Source organism: Gopherus flavomarginatus, chromosome 12 (assembly GCF_025201925.1).
Source record: "Gopherus flavomarginatus isolate rGopFla2 chromosome 12, rGopFla2.mat.asm, whole genome shotgun sequence".
Lineage (NCBI taxonomy): Eukaryota > Metazoa > Chordata > Testudines > Testudinidae > Gopherus > Gopherus flavomarginatus.
Genome location: NC_066628.1, coordinates 49,846,848 through 49,869,352, shown reverse-complemented (window position 1 = coordinate 49,869,352; position 22,505 = coordinate 49,846,848). Strand labels below are relative to the sequence as shown.

Here is a 22,505-nt window from a genome sequence, read left to right as displayed (position 1 = left end):
TTGCAGACCAGAAAATTTGCAAATTAGCCAGTAAGCACAATGAGAATAATTTAAAAAGCCTACAACAAAATAACCCAGGATACTGCATCCCGATCTCAGAATAAAAGTCACCCACGCTGAGTAACACCAGGCCTCACTACTATTAAGAGGAGAGGGCTAGCGAGACAGATAAAATGCTTGGAGTTATGAGATGGGGACATTTGGATTCTGCTCTGGATCCTTTCCTGGTGACTTGGACTAACTCTGTGAAATGTTTGCTGAGAAGCAGGCTGACTGGCTGGGATGTTTTGTGAGAATTCATTGGGGCTTGTGGATCAGCCAAGTGAGAATTAGAAAGGTTCTGTTGTGCTTATCGTTATTTCTATAGCTCTGCCTGTGCGCTGGATGCTTTACAAAGTGAGTACAAAGAGGAGGTCTCTGCCCCAAACCAATTGCACTCTAACTAAATGTCTCAGTGTCCCTGCAATGACAGTAAACAATCCCCCTAAAGACTCAGGGCCTGATTCTTATCTCAAGCTGCTTTCACACACTCTCACTTCACTCTCTTCAAGTTACTCCTTGTTTAGAGCCGTGTAAGTGAAATCAGAATCCAGATCTCACTTTTACTGTGATGCCACAAAAGGAAAATATATTTAATCTGCCAGATAATTTATTCATATATAAGTAGAATAGAATAGAATTGTAATATAATTACTTATAATCAATTAATAAACTGCCAGATGCATCTATGTAGGCACAGGGGGCTGCTCTCCTGGGTCTGTTTGCAGGATTGGCACCTAAAGATTCCCTGTATGACCTTCTCTGTCTTTTCAACGTGTTTACTTGTATCTCAGACGGCACCCAGTGTAGGGCCGGCACCTGATAAATAAACAATAAAACTGGCCCTGCGTGTCTAGCAGGAAGTCCCATAGAAACGGGTCCCATAGGGGAAAAGTGTGCAGTGTTGAAGTGTCACAGAGGGGTCCGATGCAGTGCTGCTTGGTTTCTGTACAAGCAGGGGGGAGAGGAAGGCTGTGGTGCCTGTGGGAAAGGCGCCGATCTGGGACTCAGCTGGATTCTTGGCCCTGGCACAGACTTCCTGTGTGCACTTGGGCAAGTCCCTTAGACTCCCTGCACCTGGATTGCCCATCCACTCAAGGGGATAATGCTGCCCATCTCCCACCATGTACCTACCTGCCTTGTCTAGCCTTGATCTTGCAAATGACTCATGGGCCTCCAGGGGGGTTAGTGGAGGGCCCTGGCTCGCTGAACCTATGGCAGGACGGGGTGTTAGGGCTTTGTGGGCAGGGGCTGTGCGCCGCAGCCCGAAGCACTCTTCCCTGGGCCTGGCATAAGTAAGTGGTGGGGGTGGGGCCGTTGTATCTGGCTCCACATATGTGCAGCGTCCAGCACCAGCCGATCTGGCCGGGGCCTCTAGGTGCTACAAGGCCACCCGCCCACAGTCCAGGAGGGGAGAGGGAGACCCTGGCAGGGCTGGCTCCAGCGGCTGGGGGTCACCGCCCCAGAGGGGCCATGGCCTCCGCAGTGCCCTGCCAGGAGGAGCCGCCAAACGAAGCCACGAGAGGCCGAGGCGCCAAGCGAGCCCGGAGCCGCCAACCTCAGGGCACCGCTGGAGATCGCTGCGAGGGAAGGAAGGTGAAAAACCAGCCGCCCCCCGAGTGCAGGGAAAGAGCCGCCGGTGCAAAGCCAGCGCCCGCCTGCCCCGAGGGGAACGGGGGCGGGGAGGACTGGGCTGAGCCGCGCGCGGGGGGGTCCCGGCTGCCGCCTGCGCTTCTTCTTTTTGTGTGTGCAAGAGTCCGAGCAGCAAATCTCTGTTTCCTCCTCTTGTTTTGCGCGGTGCAATGTAGGGATTTCCTCTCCCCTCCCCCAGCCCGCTCGGCTCGTGCAGCTGCGGCAAGGACGTTACTTTGTCTGGATCCCAGCAGCTCCTGCCCGCTCCGAGTGCGAGGGCGCCAGCTCCGGGCCTGGGGAGCGGAGGGCATGTAGCCGGGGCCATGCACGCAGCAGCCTCCCGATTTGCATTGGCAAAGGCAGCGGAGCAGGAAGAAAAGGGGGTTCCGTTTGTCCAGGCAGCGGGCGAGGCAGGGCCCAGGAGCGGGCGGCTCCGCTTCTCTCCCGGGGCAGGGGGACCATGCGACTCGGCACTAGAAAATCCAGAGCCCGTCAGGTGAGTCCCGTGCGCAGCGCCGTGCCCGGGGCGGCCCCCTGCAGCCCTGGGTGTCCGGGGAGGTGGCAATGAATGAAAAGCCCCGCTCAGCTTTGCGGGGGGAGGGGCGGGATCACCTTGCCCCCCCGCCCCAGCAAATACAGCGGCAGGGTGTGTGTGTGTGTGCGTAGTGGTGGGGGGTTTCGATCCCGCTTCGCTCTCATCCATTTTCTGCTGAACGGCCCCCGGCTCCATTGTGGGGGAGCAGGGCGCGTCCCTCGCCAGAAACCGGAGCCCCCCGGGCGCGCTAACTGACCGGATTTACTCCACGCAGGCAGGTCGGGGACCCTGGCACCGGAGCAAAATCATAAAATAATTGCAACCGCAGCTGGCCCCAGAACGCAGCGTCCAGCTCCGCCGTGGAAAAATCCGGGATCCGACACAACCCCCCCAACAGCAGCAGTTTCCGCTTTCGGGAGAGCAAGAGGACGCGTTAAAGCAACAGACCCCCACATTACCCCGCATCCGAGGCGTGTTCCAGCGGCCCGCGCTGCAAACTGGCTTCGGGGTCTCCGGGGGCCCCGGTCTCTGCCCTGCTCTGGATTCGGGCTTATCCCGCAGCTCCGGCCCGGGAGGCGGCGGCCTGGCGGTAGGTGCTTGGGCTTGTTTGCCTTTTTCAGTCTTATGTTTTTAAGTCTTTTCCCCTCTCTCCCTGCTCCCCTCATTAATTCCTCAGCGAACGGAGCTTTAATTCCAGAGGGAAACTGGCCCCCTCGCCCTGGTCTGTTCTGCATCCACCCCCCTCCTGGTGCAATTCAAGGAGCTTTCATGGCAATTCCAATCCCCCCCCCCCCCAGGAGCACACAACAAAGGGGGTTAAACCCACTTCGCTTGCTCGGCCGCGTCCTCCCGTGTAGTCAGGGAGCGGAGCGGAGCGGAGTGTTGTTTACTAACTTTGTGTACCGCCGAGCTGCATAACTGCAGCCAGAGTCCGATCCATTGCAACTCAGGGCCAGGCCGAGCCGCCACATGGCTCTCGGTTCCAGCGTCTCACAAATAAATCGCTTCTGCTTTCAGAAAACCGCAACGGTTCAGCCGCCGAACGAGCCTGGGCCCAACCTGACCTTTGTCTGTAGAACGTAGTTGCCAGTCGGGGTTTTGTAGCCCTGCAGTGTGGCCTAGAGAGAGAGTCTCGTTTGCAATGGGCAGGCTGGGCTTACAGCAAAACTCACCGCGGACATTTTTTGTTAAGAGACGAGAGAAATTTTTTTTCTTCTTCTGCAAATAACATTCCTGGCTCAGATTTTTAATTTTTCATTTGATTATTTTTTTAATAATTATTTTCGTCTTTGTATTTTTAAAAGCCCAACAAGACTTTGCAAAAATAAATCGATAGAACAAAATAGATCGTGTCTCCAGGTTTCCTTTGCAAATAGATTTACAGCGAACAAGGAAAACTCGAGGGAGGCCCGGCTAGTGCTACGGATTGTATTTAATGATTGCATTCGAAAACAGCCAGGACGGGTTAAACCCGGTGTCACACAAACACAGATCTGATACTGGACCTGTACAATCTGCAGTTTAAATGTAGCAATCTTTGCACCGCTCTTTTAAAGCTCCAAATGCACTGGCTAAATAGCTGCTTTATAGCCAAGGAAAAACACAGCTTTGCTTCTGGAAAGCGAATTACAAATAAATACAATTATCCACGCTTTTAACACAATATAAACTTACCGTCCAGACGGAACTAACCTTACTTAGAAAAAGGAAGAAGTAAAATAGGATGATTGTGCTTTCCTGGGCGCCCTAAAAATCCCGCCCCAACTCCCCAGTCTTTTGTTTCTGTTTTCTTGAAGGAAACAGATCGCTGGAATCTGTCACGAAACTTTATATAGATGTCCTGTAAATTCAGTGTAGAAAGTATATTTGTGCTAGTAAACAATGGATTAATGGAACGATTTTTAATTAAAGTGATCGACTTTTCTGTTAACAAAAGCGGTAGTGAAAGCTCCGGGTTCAGCTCACGGGAAGCGACTCCGGCTTGATTCATACACCCGCAGCCTCTTCCTCGAGCGGCGGCTGGTGCATTTCGAGAAGGGTCGGTTAGACTCGGTATTTTTAGCGTTTGCTTCTCCCCCGTTCTCCTCTTTTGTTCGGTGCAATTCGGTTGCAAAGCGAGGGAAGGAGACTCGGCCCCGGGCTCGTTAAGAAACGCGCGGCAGGCTCGGGTCTCCTGGGCCTTTGTTGTTGTTTTGGTTTGGGGTTTTTTTGGTGGTGGTTTTAAATCCGAGAAAGAGACATGACATTTTAGTGCGTTTAGAAAAGCACCGAGAAGCTGGGGGCTGGTTCAGGCCGGGCCAGGCCTGGCGGGTGCCTCTGGACTAACGAACCCAAGGCGAGTCCCAGGCTGGCGGGGGGAACCCGAGCCCTGGCTCGCAGCCCCTTTGCGCTGCGGATGGGAAGGCCCGGAAATGGAGCGGGGAGGAGGAGGACGAAGGAGGCTGGGGCAGAGCGGGGACGGGCAGGGAAGATGGCCGGCGGGGCGAGGGCAGCTCTCGGGGGTCCCTGGCCGGGGCGCGGGTTCCGCCTCGCCGGAGAAGCGGCTCCGGGGCCAGAGAGGAAGTGGCGCCTGCAGCCGACACGGCTCCGGCCTGGCCCCGCAGAGCCCGCGCGGTTCCTTGCAAGTTTCCCAACAGAACGCGGGGCTCAGAGGAGGCTCCTGCGGGGCGCGGAAAGGCCAGCACCAGGCTCCGCTAGGCGCTCCAGGGCTGCCAGAGGGGCAGGAACCCGCTTAGGGATGGGCCTTGCCCTCAGCTGGGGGGGGGTTGTGGGGCTGATTCTCCCGCCCCCCCTTTTCGGGGCTGTGACAGAAACAAGCCAAGGCAAAGCTCCCCCTTTTCTCCAGCCGGCTCCCCTTGGCGAGGCCTGTCAGTCCTAGCAACGGGGCAGGGCTGGGGGGAGAAGGAGGCTCAAGCAAGAGAGCAGCCGCGCTCGGCTTCCCTAAAAGCATTTCTTCCCCTTGGTTGTGGTTTTAAAAAGCCATTCATAACTGATGCGCAGCCTGGCCCCCCCGCGGCCGCTGTGTGAGCAGATAAGTCAGGAGGGGGCTTCCCAGTCCTGGCTGCTCCCCCCAGGCGCTGCCTGTACTGCCCCCCCCCGCCAGCCTGGGGGGCAGCTAAAAGTCCAAAACAAAAACATTTAAAGAGAAAGCAGGGAGCTCCGGCCCCTTCTCTGGGCTGTAAGTCTGCCAAGGCCTCCCCAGCCTTCGGCTGCCTAGGTCTGGTTTGCATTGAGGGGATAGGCTGCTCGCTAGCACCCACCCTCTCGGGACCTCTCTGGCTTTCCAGTGGGGATTCCGGATCCTGGCCCTCTCTCTTTGCTGCCCCTTGCAGTGGGAGATGGAGCAGGAGGTAGCGTTAACTCCCTGCAACCACCTTAGCGAGAAACACTGGGCAAAAATGGGAGGGGGGGGGCTCTAGGTCCATTTTCTTGATGACTTTGTGCTGGACTTGGGGCAGTGGAGGCAGCTGTGAATCCCCTCCTGGAGGGGAGAACAGAGCCTGTTGGGCCTGAAGAATGTGAACCCCCAAGTGCAGGAGCCGGGAGTCCACATTGGATTTGCTTTGTGCCGCCAGGAGCGGGCGCGCGCGCACACACACACACGTGTCAAACAGAGGCCCTAATGATCACTTAAGGTTGCTTTTGCAAATCCCGTTCCTATTGGCGCACAGAGCTGCTGTTCGCAGGCCTGGCTGCCAGCTGCAGGATTCTGGCACTAATTGCGTGTTTATCAAAACATGCCCCCTTTTGACATGTCACAACATATTTGCGCAGAACACGGTGTCCCCCTCCCTCCCCCAACGTGGGTTCCCTTCTGTGTGCTGTGGGAGGGGCGCTGGGTGACAGGCAGGGCTGGGTGTGCAGGTAGCCAGGACCAGGGGTCCCCGGGCTGCCCTGCAAAGGGGTCTTCGGGTTCCGTAGGGACAAGGTGGATCTGGGAGCCTGTCACTGGGATTATTTATTGTCACTTTGCATCTAAAATCAAGCCCCGGTGTGCTGGGGGCTTTCTCCCTGTGGAAGATTCCGCTAGCTCTGCTGCGTTTGCCACCCTCTTTCACTTCACCCCCTTCTTTCCCTTTAAAGCCCCCCTGCCCCTCCAGTGCCTGCCTTTTCATAATAATTCCCAAACTCCGGAGTGGGGGGAAGGCCTTGGCCTTGGTGCCAGGTATTAAACTTGCTTGAATTTACCCCAGATGGTCGCTTCATTGAGACCCTCACACAACAAACACATGGAGTGGTGTGTTGAGGGTGTGAACGCACGGGGATAGATTTAGCTACACATTAGGACGCTGCATTTAACAGGGCATTAACTAAGTGTTTGGAAATGGAAAAGCTCTGAGTTCCTAACCTAAAAACCTCTGCTCTGGGTTGATTGGACTCCAGGACTTCATCTCAACTGGGGGTGGGGAGGATTCTCTCCACTCCAAGCCCCCACCCCAGCTATAGTAAACAAAGGCACCATTTATGATGTGTGTGTATCTGGATGTATATGACTGTATATGTATGCACTGAAATCCTGTTTGGGTTATCAAGGCTCATTGCATTTGAGCAAATATGCCCCTCAGTTGTGTTTCAATCCCTTCCTACAATGCAAGAAGCTTGTGAGGCAGCGGCCAGGTTTCTTTGGAGATTAAAAATGTGTTGCTGGCTTCAGTGCAATGTCTGTCTGTCTGTTTGTCTGTCTCCAGACACTTGAGCTAGGTAGATTTATTCCATTAACCAATTTGTCAGTCTCCTGTACAAAGAGGGAGGCCAGGGCTCCTGGTTAGCTCTGGGGAGGCCAGAAAGGATGTATTATTGCCTTGGCTATTGATGTTTATAGGCGATTGGCCAATAAATAGCCCGAACTGGTTTGGCTGGGAGGGGTGTCAGGATGCTCTCTGCCTTCTCGCTGCTGTCCTCTCCAGGCGGAGCCCACTGTGATCAATGCGGCCAGGGTGGGGTTCCACTCCCGAAAGGACCTCTTTCTACCCTGGATATTTTGCGTTTTTATCAACCGCTCCAAGCCCCAGGTCCCCTCCCTGGCTCTCAGTCTCAATGGCAACCCAGACGCCATAAATAACGCCCCTGCACAAGGTCTTCAGGCTTGTGTCTGTTGGCGCTTAGCAAAGGGGTGGGGGAGCTCCCGCTCCTTGTCCCAGGGTCCCCAGGACATGGGCATGGACTGGGGAATAACCCCGTGCAGCACTTTGAGGCTAGTCCAATCTTCCTCCTGTTGGCCTGTCCGTGGGAGGGGACGCTCAACCCTCGGGGGTGGGGGGAATGACTAGGCAGATGACTCAGGCCACACGGTTGGTTGATTCATCTGGCCCTGGCTGAGGCGCTTTGGGTAGGGGGCAGGCGAAGGCAGGTGCCAGCCCCCGAAAGGAGGGGCAGAGACACTGGCCTGAGGGCCAGGTGGAAACAAGGTACAGCTCTGTTTTGCTTGGAGGTCTTTGCCTGAGGTGCAGGGGCTTGTGTCTCCTCCTATCTGTTCTGGGGAGACTGGAGTGTGGGCCATCGCCTGCCCTCCCAGCTCCCAAGGATAGGGGGCAGGGAGGGGGGCACACACATCCCAGCCCCGTGGGGTATCTGGTGCTTCTAGGGTCCAGAGACCCTCTGCCACAGTCAGAGGGCAGCTTGCCCTGTGGCTTCTACCTTGTGTGGAGTTTGCCCTGGCTTTTGGGCCGAGCTAGATGAGACCCACACAAAGGGACATGTTCTCCCAGGTCCTTAGGCCAGCCCCTGTGAAGTCTGGAGTGGGATGGGTCTTTCCCCAGCGGGCTCCGACCACGTGCTGTTTTGTTTTAAATCCCTAGCAAATATAGGGCCACCTGGACTGGTCCCTCCTGCCCCTGGCAGCGATCTGGCTAACGTGGGCAGTGCGTGTGGTGGGGCTGGAGATGGAGGGCCAGGACAGGGGTGGGTCAGTGCTTGGGCTCTGTGCGGGAGGCAGCGACTCCCAGCAATATGCCCTGACTCGTTCCCTCTGTGGGTTTGTGCTCCCCCGCCCCAGTAGCCTGTTTTTGTAACAAGTAATGCAAAACAGAGCTTATTTTCAGGGAGATTGGCAGCAAGTCACAGCACGTGCTGACTCCCCCCCCCCCCGAAAAAAATATGTAAAGCTCGCGAGCCGGCTCCTGTGTTTACCGAGATCTCTGGGTTCGAGCAAATAAACCCGGCCGTGATGGAGGAGCTGAGTTATTTGCTTGTTTGCGTTTTGATCGGAGCATGAGGGTTTTTTTCCAGGGGGGAGGGGCGGGGAATTTCGGTTTTTGCAAAGCGCTAGATCTGGGCCCTGGGGGAGGGACTGCTGCAAAGGCCACTGCCCCCACCCCCCCCCCGGGTGCCAGGAGCGTTTGGGTTTGAAGAATTAAGAGTCATTTTTTGTAGTCAAGAAATTGTTTCTAATTTGCTCTTTGAGTAATGGCACTTGGAACAATGAGCCGGCCCCAAACAATTGCATTACTCAGAGGCGCCCAACATGCAATTACCCAAATGCAGAGATTTGCATCTTGCAGCCCTATTAGGCAATTATTTAGTGTGCTGGGTTAATCTACAATATTATTTAACATACCGGGGTCCTTTCCCGTTCCGTTGCCAGATGGAGCGATATTCAATTGCAATATTTTAACCCGTTTCCCCAGAGCCGGGAGGTTGGCGGAGGGCTGAGAATTGCCAGCGATCGCAGATTCATTTGGACAGGAAAGGAAGCTGCTTTGCAAAAAGCCACTCGCCAGCCACTCCGGTTGGCTTAGGCGCGCGCTGAGCAGCGACCCAGGGATCATGGCGAGGCTCCTCGCAGCCCTGCTACTGTCCCGCTCTGGGGTTTTGCAGGGAGGAAGGGTCCATTTTCCAGCACACCCAGCTCCACCCCCACCCGCCCCAAGCCCTTCAGGAGAACTGGGCTGCGGACCAGGCCCTGTGCAGACAGGATCGCTGCAAAGCGAAGGGACGAGTCTGACTCAGTGTCCTGCCAAGCCTGCAGCAGGGCCCCGGGGCAGCGCTCGGAGGCTTGGCCGTGCCACAGATTCCCAATGGCGGGGCGGGGAGTGTCGACAAAGCCCGGTTATTGCAGCCCTTTGCCCGTCGGGCTTTACCCAGCGCGGTGACCAGCAAAGGGGCTTCGGGGCGCCAGGATCCATTTGCAAAACACCGGGGTGGGGTTGGGTTTGCAAAGCTCAGTGGAAGGCCGCTCTCCGAGGAGGGTAAATATTTAGCTCTGGTGCATTATCTGCGCTCGCTCTTGTCTAGAGGAAGTGTAAGATCCCGGCGCTTGGTTCCTGGTCAACGAAAACATTTGCTCGGTCTGGGCAGTTACAAACTCGGCCATCCGGGAAGCCTGCCACGGCGCAGCTACTCCCCGCCCACCCCCAGCAGCCTCCTTCCCTTCGTGCCGAAAACACGGATCTATTTCCCCCCTTCGCCGGCAGGCCCCGGCTTTGTCCCCCGTCCTGGCTGCGGCTAGTGGGTGTCACAACGGCGGGGAAGGGATTTAAAAATGATAGAAAAATCTATTGGTGAATCTATGATTAAAACAAAGGGCCTGTTTTATAGGCAGGGGCAAAATCTAGACGGGTTTAAAGCAAAATCAATCCAGCGATGTTGGGGATCAGGTCTAGAAACGGAAGAAAGGGCCCTGGAAGTTCCCACCCGGTACATTTCCCCGGGCCAAGCGCAGCTTTATTTCCAGTCGGGTTTGTGCGTTGTTCGTTGGGATTAAGTATCAGAGGGGTAGCCGTGTTAGCCTGGATCTGTAAAGGCAGCAAAGAGTCCTGTGGCACCTTATAGACTAACAGACGTTTTGGAGCATGAGCTTTCCTATTCACCCACGAAAGCTCACGCTCCAAAACGTCTGTTAGTCTATAAGGTGCCCCACGATTCTTTGCTGCTTTCGTTGGGATTGTGCCCCTGGTCAAACACAACTGACCCTTTAAAAAAATCCCCTCCCTTATTGCTCCAGTAAATAGCCCAACTTTTGTAATGCTGAGGGCTGGAGATTTTGCAACTCTCGGCCTAAGCCGGTGACAAATGCACCGCTCTGCTAGTTGCCTTTGGGTAGACGATAGAAGGGAAGTGTCAATCAGAAACGCTTCAGTGACCAGGGACAATCCTCTTTGCAGGGCTGGCCTTCCTCAAGCGCAATCAGTCACTCTGCATTAATTACCCTTCCATCCATTCCCCACTGCAAGGCAACCGCTGCTGCTCAGAGACCGGGCACATTCATGACATGGCACCATCTGAAAGAATGGAGCAATCCCTCTCCCCCGCCCCCAAAACAAAGAGTCCAGAAAGGAAAAGGACTTCAGGTCTTCAAATCCCTCAGTCCTGCAGGCAGCCCGAGAGCTTCTCAGCCCTGCTAATGTCTCCCCCCCCCTCCGCCCCACAGCACATCAGTGTACAAGCGACAGCAGCCAGCCAGAATGTATATTGGATAATGTTCAACCGGGTTGTTCGTGTTGGTTTAAACAGCTCTCTCCGTACATTGCCTCTTAACTCCCTCACTCTGCTAGGAACCGCCTGGAAGTTACAGGCTTGTGCTGCTAATTTAACCGGTGATATAATATCCTGAGCCCAGATCAAGACACACACAGCCGGAGCCAGTCAATGCGTTGGAAACAGTGTTTTTCCATAGGAACTAGGAAGGCTGATTTGAGGTCTCGCTTTCAAAACTAGCAGCGCCTTAAAAAAAAAACCAACAGACAACTTAGAAGTAACCAAAGGCCATTTCTCGTGCAGCGGGACGTGCGTGTGGATTTCAGGCAGTGATCTCCAGCGAAAGCAAAGCCAAGCGGAGCGGGCTGCGGGAGGCGCAGGGAAGGGTGAAATACACAGAATTTGGCGGAGCCGACATGTGAGCGACACGGTGGGAAGTGCTGGGAGCCAGCCCGTGGGAACAGCACCAGAGAGCAGCCTGTCCCCTCGACACTCCTAGCGCTCAGCTGTTGTTTCGCAGCGGTTGGAGAATTCACCCCTGAAACGCAGCGCGCATCGTAGCTGCTGGGTCCCACACAGCACAGAGCGGGACACTGGCCTGCTTAGCAGCTGCCTGTTTTCTCCCTTTAAAACCCTGCCCCTGGGTAGCGGCTGCTGGTCTGCCAAGAGGCCCGAGAGCGTGAGCTCGCTTCCGAGTTCAGCCACCCGCCAGCCCCGAGCTCTCCCGGCTCTGCCCCGTTCGGACTCGGGTTTTCTCCTTTCCGGCTGGGCTTTTCATTCCGGTTTCTTACAGCGCTGTTGGCCGCAGCAGCAGGCCGCCCCCTAGGCCCCCAAATCTCGCTTGTATCGCCGCGCAGCCCTGCAGTCCTTGGGGGAAGCAGCCGCTTCGGATCTCTGCGTGTGCTGGTGCCTCTGCCCGGGCTCGGGCCCCCTTTCACCACGGAACCGCTTCGTAGCGCCGCAGCCGCGCCGATCCCTGTGCTCGGCCGCATTTTGTAGACCGGGGATGTCTCCCTGGATCTGCGAGGCGCCCCGGCTCTGCACTCGGGAGGGATCGGGATTTCTGATGGGGTTTCTGGCCTCTCCGGTCTGCTCTCCCGCGCAGCCGGTCTGCGCCTCGGTCTTGTTCCTAATTCAATTTGCTCCTTCGCGTAATGAATAGCTCCCTGGTAATCGAATCTCCCGTACGAGTTATTCTGATTTATTCGGCGTTTTCAATCAATTACAGCCTGGCGTTTTTAAAAAACAATTTTAATCGCCCTTCCAGGGAATCGCCCCGGCCATTCGCCACCCCACCCCAGCCTGCTAGCGGTGACATTGGCTGGTTTCTGTCCGGGTATCCCGGCGCCCCCCCGGATCCTGCGGCTGGGAATATCCCAGCCCAGCGCTCTGGCAGGGAAACGAATTGACGCGCCTGATCTCATTAGCCCCCGCGGCTGATAATTGGGCTGAAATGTCTGGGAGCGCTGGGTGCCGGCATTGGAAATGGGGGGGGCCTGCACGGATCGCCCCCCACCCCCAGCTGCCCAGGCTCCCGCGGTGCCAGCTTGCGATTGGAATCGATATAGCTCCAACCCTCCCTTCCCCAGCCCAGCCGTGGCAGGACTGTCCCCTCGGACCTCCCCCCCCCGCCGCTCTCACCTAGTTACACCGCGGAGCACCCCGCGCTCCGCTGCCCGGGGCTTGCGGCTGCTCCTCACACCCAGCTCGGCCCTGCACGGTGCAAACTTTCCCGATGCACCGGCTGATTCTCCCCCCGCCCGCCAAGGGGAGGGGGCTGCCCCCGTGCGCCAAACCTGCCTTGTTTTGGGAATCACTGAGTGGCTCAGTCCATTGCCCCTGTCTCTGTCCCTTTGATCCTCTCACTCTTTGCTCTTCTTGGCTCCGGGGCTAGTGGGGTCTGCCTAGGGGCCTCCTGGAAACAGTCCCCATCTTATCTCCTTTCATCAAGCAGCCCCGGGCCGCCTTGAAACCGTGGGGCCAGTAATTGCTTTTTTCAGGCAGCCCAGTGCGGACTGGCTAACAGCCAATCAGCGCCTTGTTTACACTGGGTGATTGACAACGGGCTGGCAGGCTGCCAACCAATCGTAGCCATCCCGTGGAGGGAGGGGGAGTGAACACAAGGGGGGAGAGACTGAAAGCGATGGGTTTAACCCCTGCGTTGCCAAAGAACAATCGAGCAAGGGAGAATCTGCATTTTCGTGTCTTGCTAGCGCCGCAAACCTCTCCCAAGGGGCAGGGCGGAGACGGGGAGCTGCAAGTGGGGCTGTGGAAGTGCGCTGGGTGGAGAGCACGTCCCTAGAGTGGTCGCCACCGCAGTGTTTATCCCGGGAACGCGGGGCGTCTTACGAGCCGAGCCCTGGCGCTTTACAAACCACGCGGGGCCTTCCCAGCAGCAGGCCAAGGGCGCACCATCCTCCCAAGGATCGCCGGGGTGGTGGGGCTGGCTGACGTGAGTGTAATCCTCCTTCTGGCCCAGGGCTGGCAGGGTTTGTGGCTGGTTCCCTCTTTTGGGCAAGGGGGCGAAAGAGACTGCCTGGGAGTGAATAAAAGTCTCCCGCGGCTTCTCCAGAAAAAAAAAAAACCCAGCAGGGGCCTGTTGAGAGATCGGGCAGGATGCAAGTGCCGGGGAAGAGAGTTGGCAGGTCGGTGTCCCACTTCTGCAGCCCCTGCTCTTTCTGCAGCCGTTCCCGTATTGTCCAGTCCGGGCCCGGAGCCACAGCGTGCAAGGGGGCCCTCAGGAGACTGCAGCACTTCTGTACGCAAAGGGATGCTCGGTTTGGTGCAACGCCCACGTCCCCAGCCCAGTCCACAACCCCACATATCAGACTGCGCAGGAGCCCGCTGCCGTCTGGTGCGGTCACCCCAGGCACGGTCCAGTCCAGCAAAGCGAAGGCGAAAATAAAACTCCCTGCCCAGGCGCTCGGAGTGCGTGTGGGCTGGAGCAGCACCCTGGAAGAGCGCAGCGCCCCCCCTTCCCTCCACCCCCAAACACCCCCCCCCGCCTTTGCCGTGCATCCCCATTCACCAAGCAAGCGGGGACGGGAGCTGCGCAAGGGCAGCTGCGCAGCTGCAAGGCTTGAATTAGGCGCCATTGGGCTGAGTAGTAGCCCTGCTGCTCTCTGATTGGCAGCTCGCTGGCCCCGCGCCAGCCTATTGGGAGGCCTGTTTACGCAGGGAGAGTGGCACGAGCTTATTACCGTGGAGGGCCAGGCGTCCAATCAGCGAGCGAGCTCACCCTGGGTGAGTGGCACGAGCTTATTAGTATGCAGGGAGAGTTGCTTGTAGGACTGAGCTGCGGGCTGGGGAGCTGCTGAGGCTGGAAGGAACCCACTATAGGGTCCTTTCCCTTCTGCAAGAGCAGCCAGTGCATTTAACAGTGCAACAGTCAGCACAGTGCAAATACCAATAGGAATACAATACAAAGTCCCATTTACTGATTTAATTGTATTGCATTCACTGTGTGCAAGGAACATACCTCCAGTAAGTAACTGCAATTATATTTTTGTTTGCTTTTAAAAAAATGCTTTATTATTTTTTTTAGAATTAAAATAAAATCCAGGATTGTAATTTTTTTTTTTTTGCATAGTGAGAACTTTTGGTGGTTGAAAATACCATGTTGCTATTCTTTTTCTTTTGAGAACATTCTGTAGTTCTGTGTAATGTTACATCTGTAAAAAATTTAATAGCAGTGTTTTGCTTGGAACTGTTTATAACACATATCAATTGAAAATAATAATAATACTAAAAAAGACATGTTGGAATACGCTACACTTAGCACCTCCAATGAAAAGAAATGCTACAGGGCATTTTTTTAATGGTTACAGTAAATTGCTCTCTATACCCCTGGAAATTTGTACCTAGCGCCGGGCAGCACCAACAAAAACACAATTGTTTGCAAATTTCCTAATGCAATTCTAAGGTTTTTAAAATGCAGCCATGAATGGTGCTTTGCAAGGAAAAACAAACAGAGCCATTGTAGCACTTTAAAAAAGGCAATGGATGCAAATTTGCACCCTTTCTGTTTTAAAAATGAAATAATAGGTGGTTGGAGGAGAGGTTCAGCTTTGCATCGAACGCCGAGGAGTCCTTTCTTTCTCCCCCAGCGCATTTGTTAAATTTGAATAGAGGACAAATCTGAACTGGGAAAAAAAAATCCAAAGGAAAAACGCAACCAAAACAGAATTAGGTTTGGGGGAAGGTGCAACTTGAGGCTGTTGATTTTTGTTATGGTCACACGGACTTTGCATGTTAATTAGTAGATTTTAAATGAAGATTGAGTTGGAGAACGGGGAAGAAAATCCGGCTTTTTTTTAAACCTTCGGGCTCGGTAGATTTTGTTGTTGGTCGCAGAGAGGCCGGCTCGTTGCAAATCTGCCTGCGGTTGATGGCCGTGGCGGTTGTTGTCTCCTCTCTTCCCCGGGTCCTGGGGTGTCTCCTCTAACCGGGAAGCTGCTTTTTGTTTGTTTGTTTAATTTTCGTTCGGAAATGCGAGCGGCTGGGGCCCGGGGGAGGTTTTTGTTGGACAAATGCACAACCGAGGGATGCACGGCTCGAGGCTGCGCCTCTGTTCCGAGGAGCTGGGCTTCCCTCTCGGTGCAGAGAGGGTTGCAAAGCTCCGCTAGAAAACAGGGGAAAGCCTTGGGGTGGGGAGGAAAACACCCGCTCGGCGGCCAGCCGGCCCCAACCCCGGCCCTCTCTGGGCCTGCCGCGAGGCCGATCCCCGCAGCTTCCCGGCGGCTGCCGGCGGAGAGCGATCGCGGCTGGGCTGGGGCAGCCGCTCGCCCCGCGAGCCGCCCCCAGCTTCTCCGGATGGCGAGCGGAGGGAAGGAGGCCGGGAAGCCGATCCCGGCCGGGTGCGGGAGGGCGGCAGCCCGGGCGCTGCGCGGCCGCGGCGAGCTGGGCCGGGCCGGGCGGAACCGCGGGTGCCTGCCTGGGCCGGGGCGGACTCGGGGCCGCTTGCGGCGGAGTCTTTGCTCCCACCGTCTCCCCGCGGTTTGTTTTTCAGCGCTTCCCGCTCCACGTCCTTCCTCGCATTGTTCCAGCCGCGGCGCGCTCGGAGCGGGGGCCCGCCGGCCCGCGGCTGCAGGGAGCCAGGCGGAAGGAGAGATTTGGGGGGCTGGGGTTTGGAGATTGGGGCCTGTTTGGGAGGGGGGGGGGGAATTTACCGAGACCCCGCCGGTCTCCGGCAGAGGAGCAGCGGCTGGGAATAGAGGCGTGTAACCCTCGGCCGCCGCCCGCTCCACCCTGGCCTGCAAACAGGACACGATCCGTACAAATAATAATAAAAATCATAATTCCATTGTGCAAACAAAGCCGTGAGCGGGGCGGGGTGTCCAGCCCCCGCGCCTGTAACTGATCCCGGGACTTTCCTGCTCAGCCAGGCCCCGGCCGGATTGTCAGCCTTGTATTCAGCTGTGAAAAATCTGACCCCGAGATGAATCAGAGAGTGGGAATCTTTCCCTCTGCAAAACAACCTTTCCCCTCCGCGTTGCTATGTGAAGACATTCACCCCGCCAGGCTGCTGGAACTGCGGAGCTTTGTCTTTCAGGCTGCAATTTTTCCCCCTGTGAATTTCATATCTAGATATTGCTTTGAAGTGGGTGTTTTCCCATATTCTCTCCCAGACCCATTTCCGCTGCTTTTTAGGTGATTTCGGCTGACTGCTGAGAAAAAAACCCCTTCCGTAAGGTTCTTGCAAAGCGAAGGATCCTTCCAATAATTCCCTGTAATTGCAAAGTAGGAAATATTCGTTAGGCTAAAAGAGATAGATTATGATCTCAATAGGGGAAGAAAAAACCCGCCCGCCTTTGTATTAAGTTGTAAGCCAAAGAGAGCTCATTGTGTTACTTCCAATTTATTTACAAAGCAAAAGCTCCCCATCTAAATATATATATAAAATACTTATCAGCTGTGCAAATATGTGTTCACTTAATACATTGTGTTTTCGGTTGTAGATTAAATCAAACACAAAATAGTCTGCAAATACGACCCTGTAGGACTGGAAGCATTACATACAGCAATTGCAAATGGTGTTCGCTAAATGAAAAACATCTTAATTGCTTGGTTGTTATGATCCGGGTTAAAAAAATATACTGTCTCCCCCCTGTAATGTTAACAATTAAGGGTGGCGACTCTAGGAGGCTCCTCTCTCCCTGGGCTGGGGGGGAGATGAAACGTTTAAAACGAGACCGATTGCAGGAGAAGATGAGCCATGCAAACCCGAGGGGCCGGGAGCGGTGGGGCTGGAACTCGAGCGGGCAGGAATTGCGGGGCGGCAGCAGAACAGAGACGGTTTCCTCTCCGTGGCCCGGCCGTGCCGGTTCTTTGTGTTTTTGTTTATCCCCGCACGCCAGATGCCGGAGCAGGGAGCTGGGGAAATGCTTAGATGCTACCGCGTCCTTTGCTTTCCCCACGTTTATGAAGCAAGACCCCCCCCCCCCCGATCGGCCTGATGTTACAGGCTGGGCCCGGGCCAAGCAGCCCTGTGTGCAAACGGACTGAATGCCCGGGACGCACCTTCCATAACTGGGCTGGGACCCGTGTCGAGAAGGATGTAAAGCCCCGGCCTTGCCCACCGAGGTGGCCGGAGGGAGAGACTGATTTCGGGGCCAGTGTCACCGATTCCGTCCTGGCTTTCCCGGGGCGTCACTGGAGACAATAGCGCAACTTCTCTCTCCGGTGGCAGCCCGGATCGGTGGGTGGGGAAAGCAGGCCCGGGTCCTGCGGCAGGGAACTGACCCCCCCCGGGCACTGCCCGAAGGCAGAGCGGGAGAAGTGGCCCCGGCTCCCTGCGCCCGCCGAGCGGCCCCGCGCAGCGCTGGCGCTGGCTTGGCCACGGAGGCAGGAGCTCCGAGAAATCGCGTCTTCCCGAAGCGGGGAAGAATTTTGTTAAAACCCAGCCCCGTCAAAGGCCTGGCCGGAGGGCGGGGGATTTGCAGGTCCGGGGGCAGGTTTTGTCTCCCTCGCAGATGCAATTCACGTTTTGGATGAAATGCAGCTCTGCCTTGGGGGGGGGGGGTTTGCGCGCAGGGGGCCTGCGCGGGTTCTGTATTTTTAAAACTCTCCCGTGCCCCCATCAAGGCAGCGCGGGGGGGATTTCTCCCGGCCCCCGGCGGGCTGCAGCCTGTCTCACGCTCTCTCCCCCCTCTGCAGAGGATGAGCCGGGACGCCAGGAGCAGACGCGGGGCCCGAGCCCGCCGGAGCCCCGAAGGAGAAGCGCTGCCCCGCTGAGGAGCCGCCTCCGGGCTGCGTGCAGCGGGCCCCGGCATGGACGGCCGCGAGTTCGCGCCCCCGCCTCACCTCCTCGCCGAGCGCGGCAGCGTGGGTCACCGCAGCAGCGCCGGCCGCCTGGCCGCGTCCGGCCACAGCCCCGGGCAGCACCCGGGCCACTTCCCGCCGGGCAAGTTCTTCCCCGCGCCCATCTCCATGGCGGCGCACACAGGTCAGTGGGGCCCGGCTCCGCGGCGGGGGGCTGGAGCGGGAGCTGAGCTTTGCAGCCGCGGGGCTGGGGGCGAGACGCGGTTCTCCCCCTTCTCACCGCAGCGACAGGAGAAAAGCCCCGGCCGGGAGGCGTGTGCAGGCGCTGGAGGAACAGCCTGCTCCGTGGGGCTGGCTCGGGCCTGGCAGGTGAGGGGCAGTGGACGGCGTGTGCCGGGCTGTGTCCAGGGGGCTGGTGCGGTAGGACTGGAAAATCCTGTTTCTAGATAAAGCCCTGAAGTGTCAGGGTGCGAATGGGTTTGCAGGGCGCGCAGTAGCTTTAACAAGTGCCTGCGGGATCCTGCTCGAGGCGCACGAAGTGTGGCAAGAAAAATACAGCCAGTTAGATGCAATAGGGTCTTGGGAGATCATCTGCAGCGCCCTTTTAATCAACCAGTGCTTCGGAGCCGCCTGCAGCCAGAGAGGGGTGGGGGAATCTACTAGGTACCGACTAGCTGCATGCTTAGTATGAAACAAAACACAATCAAAACTATCAAGCGGTCAGTTATAGGCATGAGCAGCTCAGGGGCTCTGTGGAGGTGAGGTGCGGATTCATGGTCTTCAGTCTGGTGTATAGCAAAAGGGCGGAGGTCAGTCCCTGCTCTAGTGCTGTGTCAGCCTGAGAAAGGAGGAAGGGAAAATGGAAGGGAGGCTTCAGGATTTGGCCCTCACAGTTTGCCTTTGCTTCTGAGTTTTGTGGGCTCCTCAGATTTCCAGAGGGTTGATCCACGGTGGGACTGGATTTTAAAGTGAGCTTCTGCTAGGTGCAAAATGAAGGATTGGAGTTAGAAATCTTATTTCCTCCGGATTTACTTTGCAGATGTATTTGCAAGTGGGAATGGTGGAATTCTGATGGGCTCCCTCAGCTGCCTGTATATGAACCCACAAGTGAATATATTTTTGTCTTCAAAAGTTTTTGTGCCCAGCCTGCTGGATTTGAAAGCTGTTAGCTGTTCTTTAATGACAAGAAGGCAGGGCTGTGGGAAGCGGTGTGCAGTGTGTATATGTGTGAGATATATTTATGGGTGTAATGCTCCTAGGGCACTAGCATATAGCTGGCTCGATTTGTTTACAGTTTGCTTTAAACATCAGAGTAAATGTTTTGCAGTTTTTTGAAACTCAGCAGTAAGAGTTATTATTGCTAACCTGATGAACTGTGAATACTAATAAAATTATATCTGCTTTAATGGGATTACAATTAGTGCGTGGATTAAAAAGGACGGCATGAGATGGACTAGAATGGAGAATTGTCATCTGGGAGCGCAGTCAAAAGATGACTGTAAATTTCCTAAAAAGAGAAAAATGACACACACAAATTGCATAATTACTAATGGGCTTTTAGCATGATGAGATGAAAAAAAAGTGCCACTAACAAACACAATGATCTAGACATACTTATTCTTAAATGTGCTGCATTTGAAATAATTACATCATATATTTGTAGAATTTTCCCTGGATGAAACGTGTATTTCCTCTTACTATTTTCTCCCTTCTCCTTCCTTTTCTTAAAAAAAAAATGGCACTATGCTAATTGCAGTTCAGCCTTTCAGAAACAGTTGCTCCCAAATGACACCAAGGTTTATTTTAAAATATAAAGCTGGACAAACGGGGCAAATAGTCAGATTTGTGTTTAAATGGTGTTTCTTCTGTACTCCTGGGTTAGTGCCCCTAGTTCAGACAGTGCCCCATCCCGCTTCAGAGAAGGTTTGATCCAAAGCCCCCGTAGTCTTCCCTGGATCAAGCACATAGTCACTCATGTAGCTCAGAGAAACCCTCTTTCTAAAGTCCTCAGCGTTGTGTTTAAGTCTCATTGGGGAATTCGAGGGAGATGAGGAAATTTGCAGGTAAGCAAATTGCTGATTCCTATAGAATAAATTATTGATGGTATCTTGACACTGAGTATTTAATTATAATACAGGGAACGACCTCACAAGGACCAGAGGCCACTGAATAGGAATATACCGACTAGACTGGATGGAGCTTTGCCAATTTTTTTTTAATCTGAAAAAGGTTATTAATGTCTGTTAACCCCCTGCTCCCAGCCTTTAAACATACACACACGGGATGGCTCAGGAAGGATGACGAGCAAAACCTGTCCTGACGGAACTGTTTTGACTCCTTCAATTTTCAGGCTGAGATTTGGATAAAAATTGAAATGTACGGCTTGGAAGGCCCCCAGATGAGACAGAGCCATTGGGGGTCTATTGGTTCTAATAAGAGAAGCGCCGCTCAGAGTGAGCGTTGGTTTTATGTCCAGTCATTCTTCCAGTCAGGCAAAATTCCAGAAGGCGCACATATTTGATCGAGCATTTATTGTAACACTCCCGTTGCTGTGGAATTCTCTCCCCACAGAAAGCTTCCCTCTCCCCCCTCAAACTGTACTTTGTTTTTTTAGTCAGCTGCAAAGACCTTGATTTTGAAGTTGGCTTTTAATGTTTCACAAATTGTTTTTCTTAAAACGGAGTGCTGATAGTTTTATAATCCGGCTGTAGAAATTTTATGGTAAAGTGCTGTTATAGTAACCTTGTCACAAAAGGTGCAATTAAAATGTTTTGTAGCGTTATTTTTAGTGCAGTGGTAGATTTTTTTGTCTCTAATGCAGATGGTCCAAAGTCAAAGCTGTGAAAGTTGAGAGAGGAGCGAGAGGAGCAGGGTTATTTAGCAGTCCTGCTGCCTCAAGCTGCTGAAATTTCAACATTGCTGTAGACTCTTATTTAGTAAGAGAGACATTTTTATCTTTTAGGGAAACCTCCAAATGTAAACATTGTCTCTCTCTCCCCTGCCGCCCCTCCAAGGTAGCTGCATCTTTCAACGTTTTAGCTTGAATGGAAATGACAATAAGAAATAATCTGTGAACTGCTGCAGCCAGAAACACAAATATAATCATCGTACTAATTAATAAAGATTAATAGTAATCAGGATCGGCAGCCATCTCTAGCAGGGACCACAAAGGGCTGCACGCCGAGAATTTCTGGTGGAGTACGTCCATATTTTACTCCGCCACCGTCCAAGCCCTGAAACTTGCAAGGAATAATATAGATTTAGTTATCGTTAAATCCAGTAATTTCCTGATGAGACAAACCCTGTAAAGGGGTTTCACCCCACTGCCTTTCCTGTTCTTCTGTTTTTAAAAGAAAATACATTTTAGTAAATACCTCATTAACTGCATAACACCAGTGAGTGTTTTTGCAACACAGTTACCAGCATTAAATAGGTGCTAAAAGAGTTACTGTTCCAAGACATGTTCTAAAGACTCTAACTATCTTTACTTATAAATGACAAGTAGCATGAGACATCAAAGGCAATGCACAGCTAACAGCTAGGAACTGCCAGGGCTGAGCTTTTGCACAAGAACTGTACGATGTACATTGTTATGCAGGGCAGCTGTGGTTAACACACACAGTGGGAAATTAAAGCTCAGTTTTGGAATGTGCATTTTTCCACTGGGAATTGCTACACCATCATGTCTAATTATTCCTATAAGAAGTGGAATTTTTCTATAGGACTAGCCATGCTGGGTGATGCTAATTTAGTGGCAGGCAGAGCCTTGGTGCAAATAGCGCATCCTAAGAAATGGACTCCAGCAATTCTTAGAAACCTGCCCAGCCTGGTGGGAGAGGCTGTGTGACATATGGAAGTCCAAATGCAAAGAAGTCTGTTAAAATAACATGTAGGAGTCTAAAAATACCCCTCCAGAAACTCACTTTAAAAAAAAGCCAAACCCAACAACAGAAAGATCTAAAAATATTCCCGGCTTTGGCAAGGCCCATGAAGTTAAATAAATTATACAAGAGCCATTCATGGGAGAGTCTCCACTTTCTCTTACGGGAACATTGTTCAAGCTAATAAAAATTATAATTTACTAGCCACCGAGCTTTTCATGAGTCTAAATGTAATTGGTTGGGCTTCTGGAGTCCATCATTTCCTACTGGATTAGTAGATTTGTATTGGAGTTTGTGACACGGCAGAGAATGAAACAAGGCAGAATCATGACATGCCGTATTTCTGGGCACAGGCAGGACAAGGGGACTTGCTTGCCCTGCGGCCTGTGCAGTGGTGGGGTTTTGGGAAGGGGCTGCTAGGAAGTGAGGATGCAATTTAGATGCTCCAGGCCTTTGGAACGCAACACGGTCATTTAAATTTGATAAATGATTGGACACCTTTAAGAGTATGTGTGAACAATCAAGATGCACTCCAGCAGGCGCATAGGATGTATGCTGTCAGCTTACCTATGTCATTAGTGCAGGCTGTGAGCATAAATAATGGAAGACAGAGCTCCTCTGACTACCCTCCACTCCTCTGCTTGATACCCACAAAAGAGCCCTCTCACCTCCCGTCAAATTGGGGGGGGGACGTCTGAGAGCACGCCATACCCCCGACCCCCCCGCTTTAGGACACACTCCTC

At 54.0% G+C, this 22,505-nt stretch overlaps 1 protein-coding gene and 1 long non-coding RNA gene across 7 annotated transcripts in view; one reads left to right on the top strand and one right to left on the bottom strand.

Moving 5' to 3' along the window:
* The first annotated feature begins 1,262 nt into the window (after nucleotides 1-1,262).
* BAHCC1 (BAH domain and coiled-coil containing 1) overlaps nucleotides 1,263-22,505 on the top strand; it is an 85,907-nt gene continuing 64,664 nt past the window's right edge. Inside the window, exons 1-3 of one of the 6 annotated variants that reach the window (XM_050921435.1) lie at nucleotides 1,263-2,167; nucleotides 2,481-2,795; nucleotides 17,777-18,065. In XM_050921435.1, the coding sequence (XP_050777392.1) occupies nucleotides 17,891-18,065 (175 nt within the window). In that variant the 5' untranslated portion in view covers nucleotides 1,263-2,167; nucleotides 2,481-2,795; nucleotides 17,777-17,890. Of the gene's footprint in view, nucleotides 2,168-2,480; nucleotides 2,796-13,940; nucleotides 14,105-17,122; nucleotides 17,323-17,776; nucleotides 18,066-22,505 lie in introns of those variants that run through there. The other 5 variants (XM_050921436.1, XM_050921438.1, XM_050921437.1 and 2 more) reach the window with 5 other exon arrangements.
* Nucleotides 9,713-11,846, bottom strand: LOC127033408 (uncharacterized). Its single transcript, XR_007769094.1, has 2 exons — nucleotides 11,413-11,846; nucleotides 9,713-10,867 (listed from the first exon to the last, which is right to left on the bottom strand). It is a non-coding gene; the product is annotated as an uncharacterized LOC127033408 (long non-coding RNA).